This window comes from Pelobates fuscus, chromosome 2 (assembly GCF_036172605.1).
Source record: "Pelobates fuscus isolate aPelFus1 chromosome 2, aPelFus1.pri, whole genome shotgun sequence".
Lineage (NCBI taxonomy): Eukaryota > Metazoa > Chordata > Amphibia > Anura > Pelobatidae > Pelobates > Pelobates fuscus.
Genome location: NC_086318.1, coordinates 123,738,537 through 123,756,475, shown reverse-complemented (window position 1 = coordinate 123,756,475; position 17,939 = coordinate 123,738,537). Strand labels below are relative to the sequence as shown.

Sequence of the window (17,939 nt, the reverse complement as noted above, 5' to 3'; positions counted from 1 at the left end):
AACCACCGCAGAGGAACCTAAAAAAAAAAAAAAAAATCACATAATTGGAAAATATCTAGCAAACTCTGGGTGCAGTTTCTCCAGCTCGACTATTTTGACCTAAAATTTTAAATTTACAGGTGAATTTTAAACATATCCCAGTTTCAATGAATGACCATGAAGAAAAAAGAAAAACACCTTATTTCCCACAGGCAGTCTCTGAGCATGCTGTTTAAAGCAGAGTAATAAAAAGAAATAAAAACAGCAACTTCTATTATTAAAATGCAATATACAATTAACAGTGTGCTAAAAAGGGGTGGGTACATTTTAAAACCACTGTTCTTAAAAGCAATTAGTAATGCATTAAAATCTCTTGCTTGCAAATACCCATTTTCTCTTCAAATCCTGATAACAAGAGTGCAAGATCTTTAAAAGTTAGCAGTCAATTGAGAGTCCACTTCGGGCACATGCAGAACCCATTAAAAAAAATCTTTACATAGCTGCTTAGGAATGGTCAATAACTGACTATCTGTACAGTCTTTTCACACAGTTTGTTTTCTGAGTATTATGCTTAACTCTCCCCTCCCCATACATAGACACACGGTACATTTATTTATGAATTGCATTTCTAGAAGACAATGTAATTTAAAAGCATGCACGCAAAGGAATTTTCTCTGTCATTTTTTACTACATCAATAGATTTCCTTTTGAAAAATACTTTTATATAGATTTTTTTTTTAAATAACACCTACAGGGAGTGCAGAATTATTAGGCAAATGAGTATTTTGACCACATCATCCTCTGTATGCATGTTGTCTTACTCCAAGCTGTATAGGCTCGAAAGCCTACTACCAATTAAGCATATTAGGTGATGTGCATCTCTGTAATGAGAAGGGGTGTGGTCTAATGACATCAACACCCTATATCAGGTGTGCATAATTATTAGGCAACTTCCTTTCCTTTGGCAAAATGGGTCAAAAGAAGGACTTGACAGGCTCAGAAAAGTCAAAAATAGTGAGATATCTTGCAGAGGGATGCAGCACTCTTAAAATTGCAAAGCTTCTGAAGCGTGATCATCGAACAATCAAGTGTTTCATTCAAAATAGTCAACAGGGTCGCAAGAAACGTGTGGAAAAACCAAGGCGCAAAATAACTGCCCATGAACTGAGAAAAGTCAAGCGTGCAGCTGCCAAGATGCCACTTGCCACCAGTTTGGCCATATTTCAGAGCTGCAACATCACTGGAGTGCCCAAAAGCACAAGGTGTGCAATACTCAGAGACATGGCCAAGGTAAGAAAGGCTGAAAGACGACCACCACTGAACAAGACACACAAGCTGAAACGTCAAGACTGGGCCAAGAAATATCTCAAGACTGATTTTTCTAAGGTTTTATGGACTGATGAAATGAGAGTGAGTCTTGATGGGCCAGATGGATGGGCCCGTGGCTGGATTGGTAAAGGGCAGAGAGCTCCAGTCCGACTCAGACGCCAGCAAGGTGGAGGTGGAGTACTGGTTTGGGCTGGTATCATCAAAGATGAGCTTGTGGGGCCTTTTCGGGTTGAGGATGGAGTCAAGCTCAACTTCCAGTCCTACTGCCAGTTTCTGGAAGACACCTTCTTCAAGCAGTGGTACAGGAAGAAGTCTGCATCCTTCAAGAAAAACATGATTTTCATGCAGGACAATGCTCCTTCACACGCGTCCAAGTACTCCACAGCGTGGCTGGCAAGAAAGGGTATAAAAGAAGAAAATCTAATGACATGGCCTCCTTGTTCACCTGATCTGAACCCCATTGAGAACCTGTGGTCCATCATCAAATGTGAGATTTACAAGGAGGGAAAACAGTACACCTCTCTGAACAGTGTCTGGGAGGCTGTGGTTGCTGCTGCACGCAATGTTGATGGTGAACAGATCAAAACACTGACAGAATCCATGGATGGCAGGCTTTTGAGTGTCCTTGCAAAGAAAGGTGGCTATATTGGTCACTGATTTGTTTTTGTTTTGTTTTTGAATGTCAGAAATGTATATTTGTGAATGTTGAGATGTTTTATTGGTTTCACTGGTAAAAATAAATAATTGAAATGGGTATATATTTGTTTTTTGTTAAGTTGCCTAGTAATTATGCACAGTAATAGTCACCTGCACACACAGATATCCCCCTAAAATAGCTATAACTAAAAACAAACTAAAAACTACTTCCAAAAATATTCAGCTTTGATATTAATTAGTTTTTTGGGTTCATTGAGAACATGGTTGTTGTTCAATAATAAAATTAATCCTCAAAAATACAACTTGCCTAATAATTCTGCACTCCCTGTATAATAAATGAACATTAAGGGCATTGAATTTACTGACTGAATTGAAATTGGAATACCTTTCACCAACATATTTAATTTAAAGGGACACTCCAACTACACTATTAGAGTTATTTACGAAAGTCAGAATTCAAAGTTAATTTCAAATTTAAATTCAAAATAGCTGAACTAGAAAGATTATCTAAGTCAGACAAACTTTCAGGTAGGCTATCTTAGCATTAAATTTGAAATTGAATTTGAATGCTCACTTTAGTAGATAACCCTGTAAGGGGTATGTATTGCTCTAGTGATAGTTATTTTAGAATTCTTTTTTCCATCATTTAAATTGTATATAAACATGAATTATTATGCTCCATATCTCCACTTACTCTTTTCTCGACTTCCTGGCCGCAAGGGCAGTTTATGTGCACCATCTATTGTACTGAAACAACTTGAAATGTCGAAAGGGATTTGTATGGCTCCTTGATATGCATGTAACGCGTCATCAGGCTGTCCAGTTAACAGTCCTGGTTTCCACCTTGGGCCTATGTGATCAGCTGCATTCAAACTACACAGTTAATAAAATATGGTGTGTTTTCTGCGTGATTGTGATCTGGAGGAGAAGGCATTAGTCAATACATTTCCAAATAAAACAAAACACAAAAAGTTGTTTGAATGTGTCAGTACTGTACAACTTTGCAATTACTGAAGGCAAGAACTAGAGCAGATTGTTATCACTGTTCATCTAAGAAAACTAAAATAAGTTTTTACCACTTGGATCATTTGTTGTAGTTAGAAAAAGTTGATTAATTTCAGACTTAGAACAGCTGTATACTTACAGGGTTATTCACTAGAGCAGGGGTTCCAAATTAATTTTTCCTGTGGAACCCTTTGACATAGTATATCATCGTGGAACCTCCCTCTGCCCCACCCCCCGAAAAAAAATTGTGCCGTTATTTTTGTATGTGCCAGTGTGTTTAGGTGTGTATACCTGTGCTTGTATGTGCAAGTGTGTGTGTGTGTGTATGTATCTGTGTGTCAAAGTGTGTGTATCTGTGTTTGTATGTGCCGGTGTGTATATCTGTGTTTGTATGCGCCAGTGTGTGTATCTCTGTGTCAGTGTGTATATGTGTATGTGTGTATATGTATGTGACACCGATACTAGGGATGCACCGAAATGAAAATTCTGGGCCGAAACCGAAAATTCAAGATGCCGTTGACTGAAAACCGAAAATGACTTTTTTCCCCAAATTATTTTAAAGGGACACTATAGTCACCCAGACCACTTCAGTAAAGTGGTCTGGGTGCCAGGTCCCTCATGTTTTATCCCTTCTGATGCAAACATGTTTACATTTGGGGTTAATCCAGCCTCTAGTGGCTGTCTTCCGGATAGCCACTAGAGGCACATCTGTGACGCTGGAGGCACATTTCACCTCCATCACGCAGAGCGTCCATAGAAAAGCATTGAGAAATGCTTACCTATGGACACTTTGAATGTGCGCGCGCATTCGGCTTCGCAATGCTTCACGGCTCCCGCGTCACATGACCGCCCAGCGCCTGCCTTCCACAACACCTGCCAGAAAGTGCGCTGCGACACAGGGGTTACAAACACTAGAGAACGCGGTTCATGGCTTGTCCTGTACCAGTTTTACATCGCCACGTTTGACTGCTGTTCAGTTAAGTAGTTTACATAATATATACCTAAGGGGGGGAGTAATGTTCGGCACATTTGGCCCATTTTTGGCCGAAATGGGATAGGCCCATTTTTGGCCGAAAGTTTCGGCAGCCGAAATTTCGGTGCATCCCTAACAGATACACACACTGGCACATAGTGGCACACAGATACACACGGACACACCTTGACACACAGATACACACACTCAGATACGCACTGAAACACACATCTTGACTCACAAATACACACACACTCAGATACACACAGTGACATACACACATGCTCGCACCCACAGATACACACTGACACACTCATACACTGACATACACACACACAGGCACATACAAATACTGATACACACTGGCACATACACACACACACACTTAGATACACACAGTGACACATACACAAACCTTGACTCACAGACACACACTGACACACTCAGACACACATACTCTCACTGACTAACACACATACTCTTTTACAGACACACATATACTCTCACTGACAAGAACAGATACATTCTCACTGACAAACACATACACTCTCACACACTCACTGACAAGCACACATTCACTCTCACTGACAAACACACATATACTCTGTGGCAGACACACAAACACAAACTCCCTAACAGAAACACATACAATTAAAACATTGGGTTTTTTTACATTTTACTCCGCCCAACCCTTTAGGTATGGGGTCCAGTGGGGCTGCTGAGCGGCTGGCGTGCTGAGCGTGCAGTCCCTGGGGTCCAGTGGGAATGCTGAACGTCTGGTGTGCAGGCGGCGAGGGAGCAGTGATCTCCCTGCTCAGCTCCCTCGTGTACCTATTAGTGATGCCGGAGCCGGAGTGACGTCATATTCCGGCTCCAGCATCACTGCTGTGCCCATGAGGGAGCTGAGCAGGGAGATCACTGCTCCCTTGCTGCCCGCGGCCATTTTATTTTTTATACTTTTGGTAGAACCCCAATTGGTGTTGGTTCCGCGGAACAGCAATTGGGAAACGTTTCCCTAGAGTGACTGTTTCCAGCTTCTATATGAATTCACCTTGTATTCTCACTTCACTGAATAACCTTTTTAGTCTTGTTTCCATTGTAGGAAAACAAAGCTGATGTACTGACACTGTTACTTGTACAGGTTGTGTTAATGTTCATCAACATGAAATGACAATCAATCTAGCTGCGGGAAGCTAAACCTTGATTTAAATATCACACTATAATGTACATATGGGCTCTGAACCCCTTACAGTAAATATCCTCTGATTCAATGTGACAATGAGACTTTTTATTTAGCATTTAGTATCAAACATAACCCCAGTTTGCTACTTATAGCAGAAGGAATGTAGGGCAAAACAAGACAATAAATGGACAAACATCAATTTCTCTATTTAGAAGGTATTTAACATTTATTGTTTATTTTTCACTTATGTCAATAAAACACTTGAATAAAAATTCATAAGTAACAACCAAACAATAGAAACTTTGGATATGGAGTTGAAAGCTTGGTCAGATGTGCATAATAAAGTGTCAAGAGTATTATTCCAGTCCTCTGGTGTGAAGTGTTGTCGCACTTGACAATACACAACAAGGGTAGTGGAAGGCCTGGGAAATGCTTCCTAATAGTAGCATGGGAAAGGAACGTTTGTCAGGAAAAGTCTACGAGCAGTTTAAGGGTCGTAATGGCCATGCCCATGAATGGGTAATTGTTGGTTCCATGTTGAAAGTCTGGCTTGTTAATTAGTGGAATCTAAGGGGAGAGGCCCCAAATTTGAGCATGATTGTTTTCAGGCCCTGATGGGCACAACTAACAAGGGATTCAATACAATAGTTTCAGAGAGGAGATTGTGTGGTCTGTACTGCAAGGCTGGCAAGGAATCTGACAGCGCCAGAGAGAATTTTAGGTTAAAGGGAAACTATAGTGGCAGGAAAACAAAGTTTGTAATCAAGTCAAGGAGGCACAGCATGGACATGTTTGGGTCTTTCATATATATTTAATCAGCAAAGTCAGTCTTTCCCATCAGCATGGTGCTGAAATTGTGTAAGTAATCCATTGCTCTCAATAATGGGCCTATGGCCAAGTTAAACAGCACATGCAATAAAGGACATTCCTGCCTCACCCAACATCTCAGGGCGAAATTTGGAGAGTCCGAATGTGATACATGTGTCTGGGTTTTGGTACAGATTTTTAATGAAAATTACAAATGTGTGGCCAAAATAGCGTAGCTTCAGGACTCTGATAAGATGTGGCCAGAAGACATTATCAAATCTTTTTTCTGTATCTAGACTAATAAGTAACTCCTCTAACCACTTGTCGCACGGTCACAAAGCCTAGCAGGTGGTCATGCAACGCCTGCTGATTTCATTGTATTCTTATTGTGATTGCAAACCTAAGGCACAACAGAATTTATGGCCTTAATGAGCCAAAAAATCTTAGCTGTGATGGTGAACCAGTGGGACTGTAGCTTTGGTGAACTGTATTGTCTATGATAGTTAGCAACTTGCTGACTGTTAAATGTAATCCATATTATATGGTACATAGTGACAGTTGCTGCCATCCGTGAAATATTTTGTGCCAAGCCAAAAGACATGTAATATAATTGGAAACATGTTTTAAAAAACATATTAAAAACTGAACTGTTAAAAAAAATTTATTGAAACATGTCAACACTTTCATTATTCTCTGTTGATTCATGTGAAGTAATCTACACAGCTTTAGGCAAAATCACACCCATTCATGGCCTATTCACCTTAAAAAAATTATATTTTAAATACTATAAGTTGTGTAAATGCACCAAGACTGGTGCTTAGAGTGTTCTAACAACAGAGCTGAACCCATATGATCTCCTAACATCACCAAAGATACCCTCTTCGGTCCTCACACTTAATGACTGAAAACTTTATAGTTATAGGCAACTGGCAGCCAGGAGTTCCTTTATGCCACAAATATTCTACTTACTACATTGGCAGACATAAATAGACTGAAAGTTATGTTTATAAAAATGAATACACAGGTTTTAGATGGGTTGGGAATGGAGTCTCAGTTGGGACGATACCGTGCCATTTTCAGTTAGCTAATTTGGGGAGTGACTATTCCTCTTGGTTGAAAATGGTTGGGTTTAAACCAATCCTGCACAAAATGACAGCACAGATATGAGTTTTCCTCATGTGATTTTACTTCTGATGAGCATTGAAGTAGATTATTATGTATGTGTCACATTTGCATCCTGACACTTTTTTCTAGCATAAAAATGACTACACTAACTGTGTTAGCCTTGGATCCTGTCTCTATGAATTCTGTCACCATAGCCTTACTCTGAGATGGAAACTCTTGGCACCCTGGAAGGGAAGAGTACTTCACAAACATCTGTTGTGATCAATACATGCCACCACTTTCCTGATACTCTTTTTAAACAGTCATCCTTACACAACATTGCAATGAGAAGTGGGCTCAGCACTGACCACTCCAAATAAACATTTATACACAGTGCAGGATTGCGATTAACAGTTGTGCTGCTCTGAGGTTTGGCTTTTATTATAATTTATTTGTGGTGGAAAAAAATTAAATGCATGGAACTCTAGTAATCACCCCCCCCCCCCCCCCAATATATATATATATATTATTGATCTGGAGACCAGTCCAGAGTAAGGAGTATATTTAAAGCATTTTCTAGGTTGTAATTGAATGTACTCCTGGCATGATGTGTAAAGTTAAATATTTAATTTTTTTATCTAAGACTCCATGAACACTGAGGAACCATGGAGAATGATCAGGTTCCAACAACATGCTCAGCACCTGTCTCAACAATTACTTCGTCTCCAACCAATCCGCCCCCCATCTCCGTGTACAGCAGTTCAGACCGCCATGCTGTGCAGGTACGTGAATCAAATATACTCCTGGAATAATAATACATCCTTTCTGTGCCTAAGAAAACCGCAACTAACAAATGAAAACAGTAAAATAATAAATTCCACATGGCCAAAAGTATGTGACTGCCTCTCATAAAAAAAATGGTTTTGGGTATTTCAGCCACAACAGTTGGTGGGTAGGTTTATATTATCATGTACACAGCCTTGGTATTGCCATAGACACTGTCACGGTCGCAGATATCTGCAGATACTGTAAGAGCAACTTCATCACATTGCAGTGAATCCGATATGTACTGTTGCATAACTCTGTAATATTCAACCGATTTATGTAAAAATGTATCACACTCTTGCACTGTATTACGCAGATTATAATGCTGTATGTTTTTCTTCCTTCTGTTAAAACGAAACAATTTTAATAAAAACAAGACATCGATGAAGAAAAAAAAGAATCTGTAGATATGTTCCATACATGTGAACATGCCGTAACCACTTCCCTACCCTTTTTATTCCTCCATATATGATTTACCATTGCTTGCCCCAAGCTGTTGCACTTTCATAAAACGTTCTTCATTGTAAATATAACTTACACACAGATTGTGCTCAGAAGGAAAGCCAACTTCTAACATGTTAATGTTCACTTCTTATTCTGTACTTTGCCGTTACTGCTAGAGTATTAGCAGCTGTTGTCATCTGGAATAAATAAAAGATTAACATAATTATCAAAATAATACAATTGCTTAAAGGGACACTGTAGTCACCCAGACCACTTCATCTCATTGAAGTGGTCTGGGTGTAGTATGCCAGTCCCACTTAGTTCCAGAATGTAAATCATTGCAGTTTCTTACCATTTGTAGGTTAAAGGGGGAGTCTAAGCCAAATAATGCAGTTCATTGCAGCCTCCAGACAGTATATGGACAATATCCCACTTGAGTTTGACAGTGGTTTGACATAACTAGGAGTAGCCCTGGCATCATCTTTTTAGCCAACTTGATAATGCATAACTTGCATTACCATAGTACCAATATCAATTCCTTGCGCTGCACTCACAGTCGACACTGAACATCGATACTTCAATCTTTGCAGGATGAACCCAAAAAGTCCCTTCAATGGCTGTCTGAGTGACAGCTGCTAGAGGTTGCTTAATGAAGCAGTATAAACTCTGCCTTTTGTCGGTAATTTACAATGCTCAGATAGCAGGAACAGGCTGTTTGGTTTTCCCCAGAACCTCAACCCATAATACTTGCACTGAGTACTAAACTACAGCAATATTTATACTTTTTTTAAAAAAAAATCCTAATTCCTAATGCTAAAATCAATAAACAAAAATATACTTTTAGTGAACCTGATAAAATGGACACTCTCTGTGGCATTGCTTTTAATAACCAATTCCAATTTTGAGTTCCATAACCCTAATGCCGTTTGCTAATACTAACTCTAATAACTAAAGTACTTTGCTGATTCAATTAGTACTGATATGTGAACTGCTTTGCAGTGTCCAACATATATAGGCAAATACATATAGAGAAGGCTTGGGGATAAAAAAAAAAGTTATAGCAATAAATGGAAACAAACTAATTTTAACTTCCCCCTTTTAGTGAATTGGATATTTTACAAGCAGATGTCCACATACTTTTGGCCATGTAGTGTGTATACACTGCCTTTGGAGGGGGAGATAGAAAACAAGTTTGAATTGTTTAAAATAAATAAGCTTGGGATGTATGAATCTATGCATAGTTTGGAAGAGGAACAAGACAATTGTTGAAAGCCGAATATGTGTTTCCATTAAAAATATGTATTGTCAGTATCATAATGTGCATTTTCTGCAGCATAGTAGCCATACTTTCTCTCACCACTAGAGTGTGCTATGCACCTACAAATTTTCCTAATAATAAGCAGTCACTAGTGTCAGTAATTTTTGCACACAGTGATATTTTTCTCACTTTTGGAGGCGGGGGGGGATCTTTATTCAAAACATGTAATAAAAGCATAATGACATATAACAAGCAAAATGTATTGCAACACACCATAATTACATTAACAGTAGTAGTATAGATTTGGTATACATCATAAGTAAATTATGGGAAAGCCTGTATGAAATTATCAATTGTAAGGGTAAATAAATAAAATTGATTCCTAGATATTTATTAGATTAGTACTTACGATAACATGTCAAGGAACCCTAACCCAATTAGCTAAACCCTTAACATTTTCCGACGTAGTGGAGCAGACAGCAGTGCCTGTGCCCCGAAGTAAGAAGTCAAAACTTTCTAGAATGTTGTAGTGGTTATAGTGCTTCCATTCAGGTTGAATTTGAGATAATGAATTGCTGTAGCAATTAAACAGAGAGCTAGTGATATATATATTATGATGCAGGCTTTATTTTAGAACCTTTCAGTTTAGCATATCAGAAATAAAAACTGAAAGTGCTTGCAATGGGCACATACGTGCAGTGTCTATATGCTGTAAACATGACTGTGATATATACTGCTTGATTTTGAAATGATAAGTTGCAGGTAGCTCAACGTTTTTTAAAAATTACTTCATGAATTATCTTATCACTATTTAAAATGGAAATATTTGGGCTTTACTCACTAACCTGTCAAAGGAGGTGAATATATAAAAAACATTTAGGATAAAAAATATTTGTATTTTATGTTTATATGCACTATGTACGATATACAATATGTTACATGAACACTATAGTCTTTAGCTTAATGATGCAGTTTTGGTGTATAGATCATGTCCCTGCAGTCTCACTGCTCAATTCTCTGCCATTTAGGAGCTAGACAATGTGGGAGCCTCTTGTGTGCAATTAAAGCTCAATTTACTTAGCAGGAGAATAAAAACGTTAGGTAAATTATGTCTGATTAAAAATCAAACCATTTTTTTTTCATGCAGGCTGTGTGAGTGAGAGCCAAGGGAGGTGTGACTATGCTGCGTAAACAGAAACAAAAGTGATTTAATGCCTACATGGAAGAGGATTGAGCAGTGAGACTGCGGGGGCATGCTCTATACACCAAAACTGCTTCATTAAGCTAAAGTTGTTTCAGAGACTATAGTGTCCCTTTAAAATGGAAGAGACCTCTAAGCCTATTCACATATAAGCTTTCATTTGGCCTATGGTCTAGTTTTAGCTTGGAGTCCACAGTCTGCTGTCAGTCCCTCATAGGTACTGAGTTGACACAGCCTTTTCAGAGCTACTGAATCAATGCCTATAAGTAGGCACATAGAGCCTGTTAATGTTCTAGTGTTGTAAAATAAGAAGTTGGGCTTTTATAGTCTTACGGCTAGAAAATAGTTTGTAATACATCTGGAGAGACTACATCCATGAGTTATAATGGTTATGGTGTCTCCTTTTAAATGTGCTATACTGTAATAAATCTGTTCATAAGGCTTTAACTGTGGAACTGAACAGTATTTCTTTCTTACCTGCTGAAGATGATCCTCTACAATTCCACACCCTTACTATGTTGCAGAAAAATCCGGTCACAGGTTGATAGTTGATTCAGTTTTCTAATATTCCCAGTCATTAAGTGCAGAAAGACTTTTTTCTTATTTAATATTTTAAATTACTGTTTTCCATTCTGTTTAGAGTGTGAATTTATGTCTGGGAACTTGATTCTGCTGAGTTTTGCACCTAATTTTGTGCAATATCAAACTTGCAGGCAATGTTTTTTATTTTCTTATATTGTTTTCTTTTATATGCTGTTTTATCCTCATTGCCTTTTCAAAATAAAGATTTTATTTACATTTTTTTTAAAGTAACTTGGAACTAACACGTAACATGCTATAGGTTATCCAACAGGCTTTAAATCGCCCTCCGAGCTCTGCAGCACAATATCTTCAGCAGATGTATGCTGCCCAACAACAACATCTTATGCTACAGACTACTGCGCTACAGCAACAACACTTAAGCAGCGCTCAGCTCCAGAGCCTGGCTTCTGTTCAGCAGGTAAACCCTTCTTATTACTGCACTCAGGCTTAGGAAGGGGTAAGTCATTGTAAGTCTGATATTACACTATAATCACATTGCTGACTATGGCAACAGCTTCATAGAAAGGTTAAAACAGTCATCATATGTAAGCTACTATTGTAATTATTTTAATTATATTTGCCAATAAAATTCCCAATCTGTGTTATAGGAAATTATTTTCTCTCTTCAGATTCACTGATGATTTAAATGCACAGACAATCTGTAATAAAATCCCAATGTGCCATAAATTGCCAGAATATTTCCAACAAAGCAAGAATGATAGAGATATTTTAATGTAATGCACCTATCTTTTACTTTCTTTATTTTATATATTTGGGAGCAGTTACTTTGATCATATTGGCGAGGCATTCTTAAATGTATTTATAATCTATGTATGTAGCCAGCAATCCCTGCCTATTGATATAGTGTTAAAGAAATCCTTATTTAATATTGTGATGTAAGATTTATGTCCCAAGCACATCATTATGCCTTAATAAAATAAACAAACTACTAAACAAAACGTAGTCGTTTCATTAAATTGCAATGTTAATGCTTAATCCCATTTTTTCCCAATATTGACCTGTGATTGGTTAGTTTTTTATGCCAAACAATCACACTGCAATGAGGGAAATTGTAAAATGAAAATTGCCATTTTAATTTTAATTATTGTGGTGTCCTTCAGCATTTTTTCCCTAATGGTGTGGAAAAGAGGTAGGAGTCACTCATTGGGCACCTCTCCTAAGGCAGTGAAAGAGTAAATATTATAGCACATCTTTTTTTTTTATCATGCTGGGTTAGATGAGAAAGAATTCTTATTTAGTTTTTGCAAAATACCATCTTCTGCAATATCAGGTAGAATTCACATTTTTTCAGACTTGTTTTTTGAAAAGACCATCGTCGGCATTATTGATTTTGAATGCAATTTACTTTTCTGAAAAGTTCCTTTTCAATGCCTTTAGCGATCGATCTAAGATCTATAATTTCCTCTCTTTTTCAGGCAAGTGTTTCTGGGGATAGAAGGTCTGCCTCACCAGGAAGTGCTTCACAGCAATCAAATGTCTCCCAAACCTCTGTAAGTCCTGCAGGTCATGTTTCCTTACATAACTAATCTGGAAACTCTGTAAATTGATTTTTATTTGCTGTATACCGAGATTAATCAAATGCTTTAGAGTTTTTTAAATGAAAATATATATATATTTGTGAATATAACATTTAACATGTGATAACTGAGCTTCACTATAATGTGTAATTTTTTATATAAATATTTATATATATATATATATATATAAAACTTAATAACCACAAAAATTGCAGTATTTATTGAGTCAGTCAGTTGCATGTTTGTATAAATATATACATTTTTACATCATTTTTGTATTCCAATAGTTATATAACTGAGAGATATATAAAAGGTGGAGTATCTTACATCAGATTTCATAACATTTTGGAAAGGGTAGATAGTCCTTGGTAGTTATAATCCTAAATAAAGAGAAAAAATCTGATGTACCGGTAAGTTACTCCACCTTTTATATATTTTTTTTGTTGTTAAATATTTGTTGGTGTTGGTTAAGGGGAACCCACACAGGTGTTAGAGTACCACATACGGATTTTACCACTTTGGTGATTTTGCATTTTTATTGTATATAACTGAGAGAGGCAGATTTGTAAATCGACTTATAAAGTATTAGCTCACTAATATTTACATTCCTGCAAAACATAAAAACAGTGTTATAACCGGGAAACTCCCTATATATAAAAGAGCAGCCAAACTTGACTATGTTCTCTCTCTTTCATTTATGAACGTAAATTGCCTGTATCCTGCGCTTATTGTAAAGACTTTAATATGATTCTTTAGGTGAATCTCTCTGCTTCACCTCCACCTTCTCACGTCATGAGTCGATCGCAGGCAGCCAATACTACCAGTAGCAGTATCACCCAGAAAACCATGCTGTTGGGAAGCACATCTCCAAGTATAAGTGCAAGCCAGGCCCAGATGTATCTTCGAGCTCAGATGGTAAGTGCAGTATATGAACCTGTGTCTGATTTCGTTAGAATTCCATTTAAAACCAAAAATGGATTTGTTGAATAAAACGATACAAACAAAATCAATCACTCCCTCTTTTAAGTTATGTATATATTGATTACTAAGCTGTGGTGAATAACAAAGAATCAAACTAACAAATTTAAGCTATCACTACATTACACAAAATAGGCTATTAGTTCAAAACTCTCACTTTATGAAGATTCTATGAGCTTTGCAAATAATTAATACTATAGATTCATAGACCCCTCCCATAGCACAATATTTCTCTCTAAAACCCAGCTGATCATTTTGTGTTTGTAAGCATTTGAATACACATTTTGAAGATCTAACTGGACATTAATGTGCCCATTCTTTTTAATATTTAACAGAAATACACAAAAAAATATTATTCAAATGAAGTTAACTCTTATGTGACTCAATGCCAGCAATTTATAATAATACGATCAGCATTGAGTAATATGTATATACTCAAACTGGCACTCTTAAGAACCATGAGAAGTACAGCTTAGTGGTTTTGTTGCCAGGAATATTTAAGCAATAACCCCCAGTTGTTAGTTAAACCTCCTAAAAGGCAGTATGACAAAAGATGGCTTGCCTTGCTCTCAAACAATGCCTGTCTTCAACAGAATTAATAATGTGGAATAAATAATTAAATAATCTAGACTGAGTCCATCCAATCTGGGTGGTAGTGATAGTTCAAAATAATTATAGTCCATGTTGTAGCTTTGTAAGAGGCATCTATGCTAAACATAGTATTTTCTCTGATATTCTGCTATTGGGTGGATATAAATGCTGAGTCCCCTAGTATTTCTAATTGAGTACATTATCCCCCTAAAATCTCCCCTTTTCTAATTTATTATGTTTTTATTTCAGATATTAACTTGAAACTTTGATCTGTGATTATTTGGAAATATATTATTTGCTCATGGAAGTATACATCAAAAAATCCCTGTAGATGAAGCGAATAAAGGAATACAATACAAATTTCTGCTGTTGAATGTGAACTCAGTATATAAAAGAGAATCTCTGTCTAAATGCCCTCTTCCTTTAAAATAAGTTTCTTCACTAAATAGTTCACAACATGACATTTTGGGACATGTCATGTTTCATGTTTTACCTAGTGAAACAAAAAAAATAATAAAAATGAAATCATTAAATCCAGATCAACACATCATTGGCTTTAATGATCATACGCTTTGACAAACAACTTAGATAATCAATAAAAATGAAAGTAACCCCCCCCCCCCCCCAAACAAAAAAAAAGGTATGTTTTAGTTGATAAATGAAAGAAGACCATCCCGTACTGGGATGTAGTATCAGTTGTGTTGTTAAGTACGAGTCTCAGTGAGGACTGTGTAGTTCTTTATTTGAATGTAGTCAGAATGTTAATTTCCATTAAAATGTTGGTTTACATTTATTTCAGTTGATATTTACACCAGCAGCTACTGTTGCTGCTGTCCAGTCTGATATTCCTGTTATATCTTCATCCCCCTCACTATCCTCTTCCCAGCCCTCGGCAACGCAGGTATGTACAATGGATTATCATTTTTTATGTAGTGATTAGTTAGAAAATCAAAATGTTTGAGCTAATTATTTTTTGCTTGCAAACTTTGTGGAAGTTTTATTGTCTGTATGAGATCCTTATAGGAATTAACCATGTATGACTTACAGTTGGTGTTCAGTTCTGTAGAGCAGCACTGGCCAAATGCATGGCAGAGAATGCTAAAAAATGGAATACAGCTAAAAGCATTTGGAGCGCTAAATGTTAGTGTCACTGCACTGGCAATATCATTGCTTTGTGATAATTCCAACAGATTCACAGTCGGCAAATAAGCAATAAAAGAAATTGATTTAGCCAGGGAGGATACTTCAAGTTCTCCAAGTAAATGTATATTATTACCCAGCTTGATGTTTTTCATTTTATTGACCTTGGAATAATGGAAGGCTGAATTGATCCTGCCAGATGTAAGACCTGCAAGGTAAAAATGTTTTTCAAACAATGTTCCTAAAGCATTAACTACTAGACTGTATCAGTGGAACTCCATCTGCAAGTATTTCCTGTGAAACAGATGCAGATATTTCTTCATTCCAGCTGTGTCTTTGAAAATGAGCAGCCATTGGTGTAGAAGCAGTGCTTTTTAATGGAATTATTTTTTATTTGGGAGTATGGGTATACTGTTCCTCTTGCAACTCTTAAGAAGGAATCTGAATAATCTAAGCAGAGCATACTGTTTTTATACCTCACCCATCGGTATGTTTAAGAAATCTGCATAAAATCAATAACATTTGCTAAATGTGGCTGTTATTGGTAATAATGCTACATATAGTAAGTAGAGCACTTGTGCGATAACACAGGTACCTGTATCTGAAAGCTAAACTGCAACAATGATCACTTGATATATTCCCATAGCCCCATTCCATCCTTACTTTGAGAACCCTTTTACAGATAAGATAGAAGGACTGACCTGAGGTGGTGCTTGAGATATGTTTCTCAGCCTAGTAAGAACCAGCACAAGGTCAGTAAAGATTGTAATCGTATTTTGTAAATTTCCTCCTGTATAAAAAAACCCACAACAACTCCTTTTATCAGTGGATCAGAGCTGATTGTTGTCATTCATGAATGCAAATGCTTTTTAGAGAAGGAGTTGCTATGAAAGAACTAGATTTTGAAAGCAGTCTAAAATAAAACATTGTTCTGAATGAAATTTCAGATGTATCTTGCTGTTCAGAATAGCAATGCACAAATTGTAAGCATACATCCCTTTGTCATAAAACCTTTTGAATTCAATTCATTGCATTATATGGACCATCAATGGTCACATTTGTTCTGTATGCCTCTGGTTAAAAAAAACAAAAAAAACACATTATGTAAACCGGAAAAATAATTTCATGCAGCAGGAACTATGTACATTTAATTAATTACAGGTTGGTTCTATTCTCTCAATATCAGCAACCGTGACTATTGTAGCAGATTTACCTTTCAACTATATAGTGATATTCATTAGTAGAGTTTAGGGAACCCTAGCTTTGCCTCTTTGTGTTATAAGCAATTAAAGTATAGATTCACTTCACTTTTTTTTGAGCATGCAGAAAAGCTAATTTGCAAAAGAAATTCCAAGTGACACATCAACGCAGGTGTTTACTCTGTGCTTCAGGGCCAGCTGGTTCAAATAAAGACACTTGTTTGCAGACTAAACAATACAATAAGACAAAAACATAATTCTGTTTCCAGGGACAAATCATTTCTACCGTTTCTAATTTTACATTGTCACTGAGATATTTCTTTCAGTTTAATATTGATGTGAATCAATATACTTTTTGACAGTGAAGTTATATATGATTTATGATATGGACACACGAAACCTCAGGTCCTGAAAACACAATAGTAGCAGGGGTTACGTTTCCTCTCCAAGCGTGATGTTTTCTGAAAACTTGCACTCTCACCTCCTTTACTTCACCAAATAAGATGTCACCTTTAGAAAATGTATAGTTTTTATCGATAAGCTTAATGTATGTGATAATTTAAATTAGGCTAATCATTTACCTAAAGCTCCAGAATGCTCAAGATGTATTACAAAAGCTTAATTCTATGCTGTGTAACAACATTGCATTGGTGCAAAGATTATTACTACTAGCATTCATAGAAGACCTATGTCTAACCTCTGTTCGTACTCCTACCTCTTATGTTCGCCTTAAAGACTTCTCTAGGGCTGCACCATTCCTATGGAATGCCCTTCCCCTCACTGTTAGACTTTCACCCAGTCTCCGTTCCTTTAAAAAATATTTGAAAACTTACTTCTATAGGAAAGCATATCAATAAAACTGTTAACAGCTTTCCCTTCCCGCACCCCGATTCCTCTCCTGCAACTGTCATAAGAACTAAACACTAAGCCCTCAGTAAATACTATCCTAGCAACCAACTTTTCTACTGTTCCCTTACCTTTTGTGTCAGTATACCCCACTGCTTCCATCATGTAAACTAGTTCAGCAGGGCCCTCAATCCCTCTGTTCTTGTGTGTCCAACTTGTCTGGTTACTAACACATATCTACATTGTAGAGCACTGGGGAATTTGTTGGCGCTTTATAAATAATAATAATAATAATAATAA

General features: G+C 36.9%; 1 protein-coding gene across 5 annotated transcripts in view; it reads left to right on the top strand.

The window, feature by feature from the left end:
- Positions 1 to 17,939, top strand: part of PHC3 (polyhomeotic homolog 3) — an 82,773-nt gene that overhangs the window by 13,790 nt on the left and 51,044 nt on the right. For 4 of the 5 annotated variants that reach the window (XM_063442657.1, XM_063442653.1, XM_063442655.1 and 1 more), the window contains exons 2-6: positions 7,681 to 7,819; positions 11,607 to 11,765; positions 12,784 to 12,858; positions 13,642 to 13,800; positions 15,254 to 15,355. In XM_063442657.1, the coding sequence (XP_063298727.1) occupies positions 7,703 to 7,819; positions 11,607 to 11,765; positions 12,784 to 12,858; positions 13,642 to 13,800; positions 15,254 to 15,355 (612 nt within the window). In that variant the 5' untranslated portion in view covers positions 7,681 to 7,702. Of the gene's footprint in view, positions 1 to 7,680; positions 7,820 to 10,040; positions 10,063 to 11,606; positions 11,766 to 12,783; positions 12,859 to 13,641; positions 13,801 to 15,253; positions 15,356 to 17,939 lie in introns of all 5 variants that reach the window. The other variant, XM_063442652.1, reaches the window with a different exon arrangement.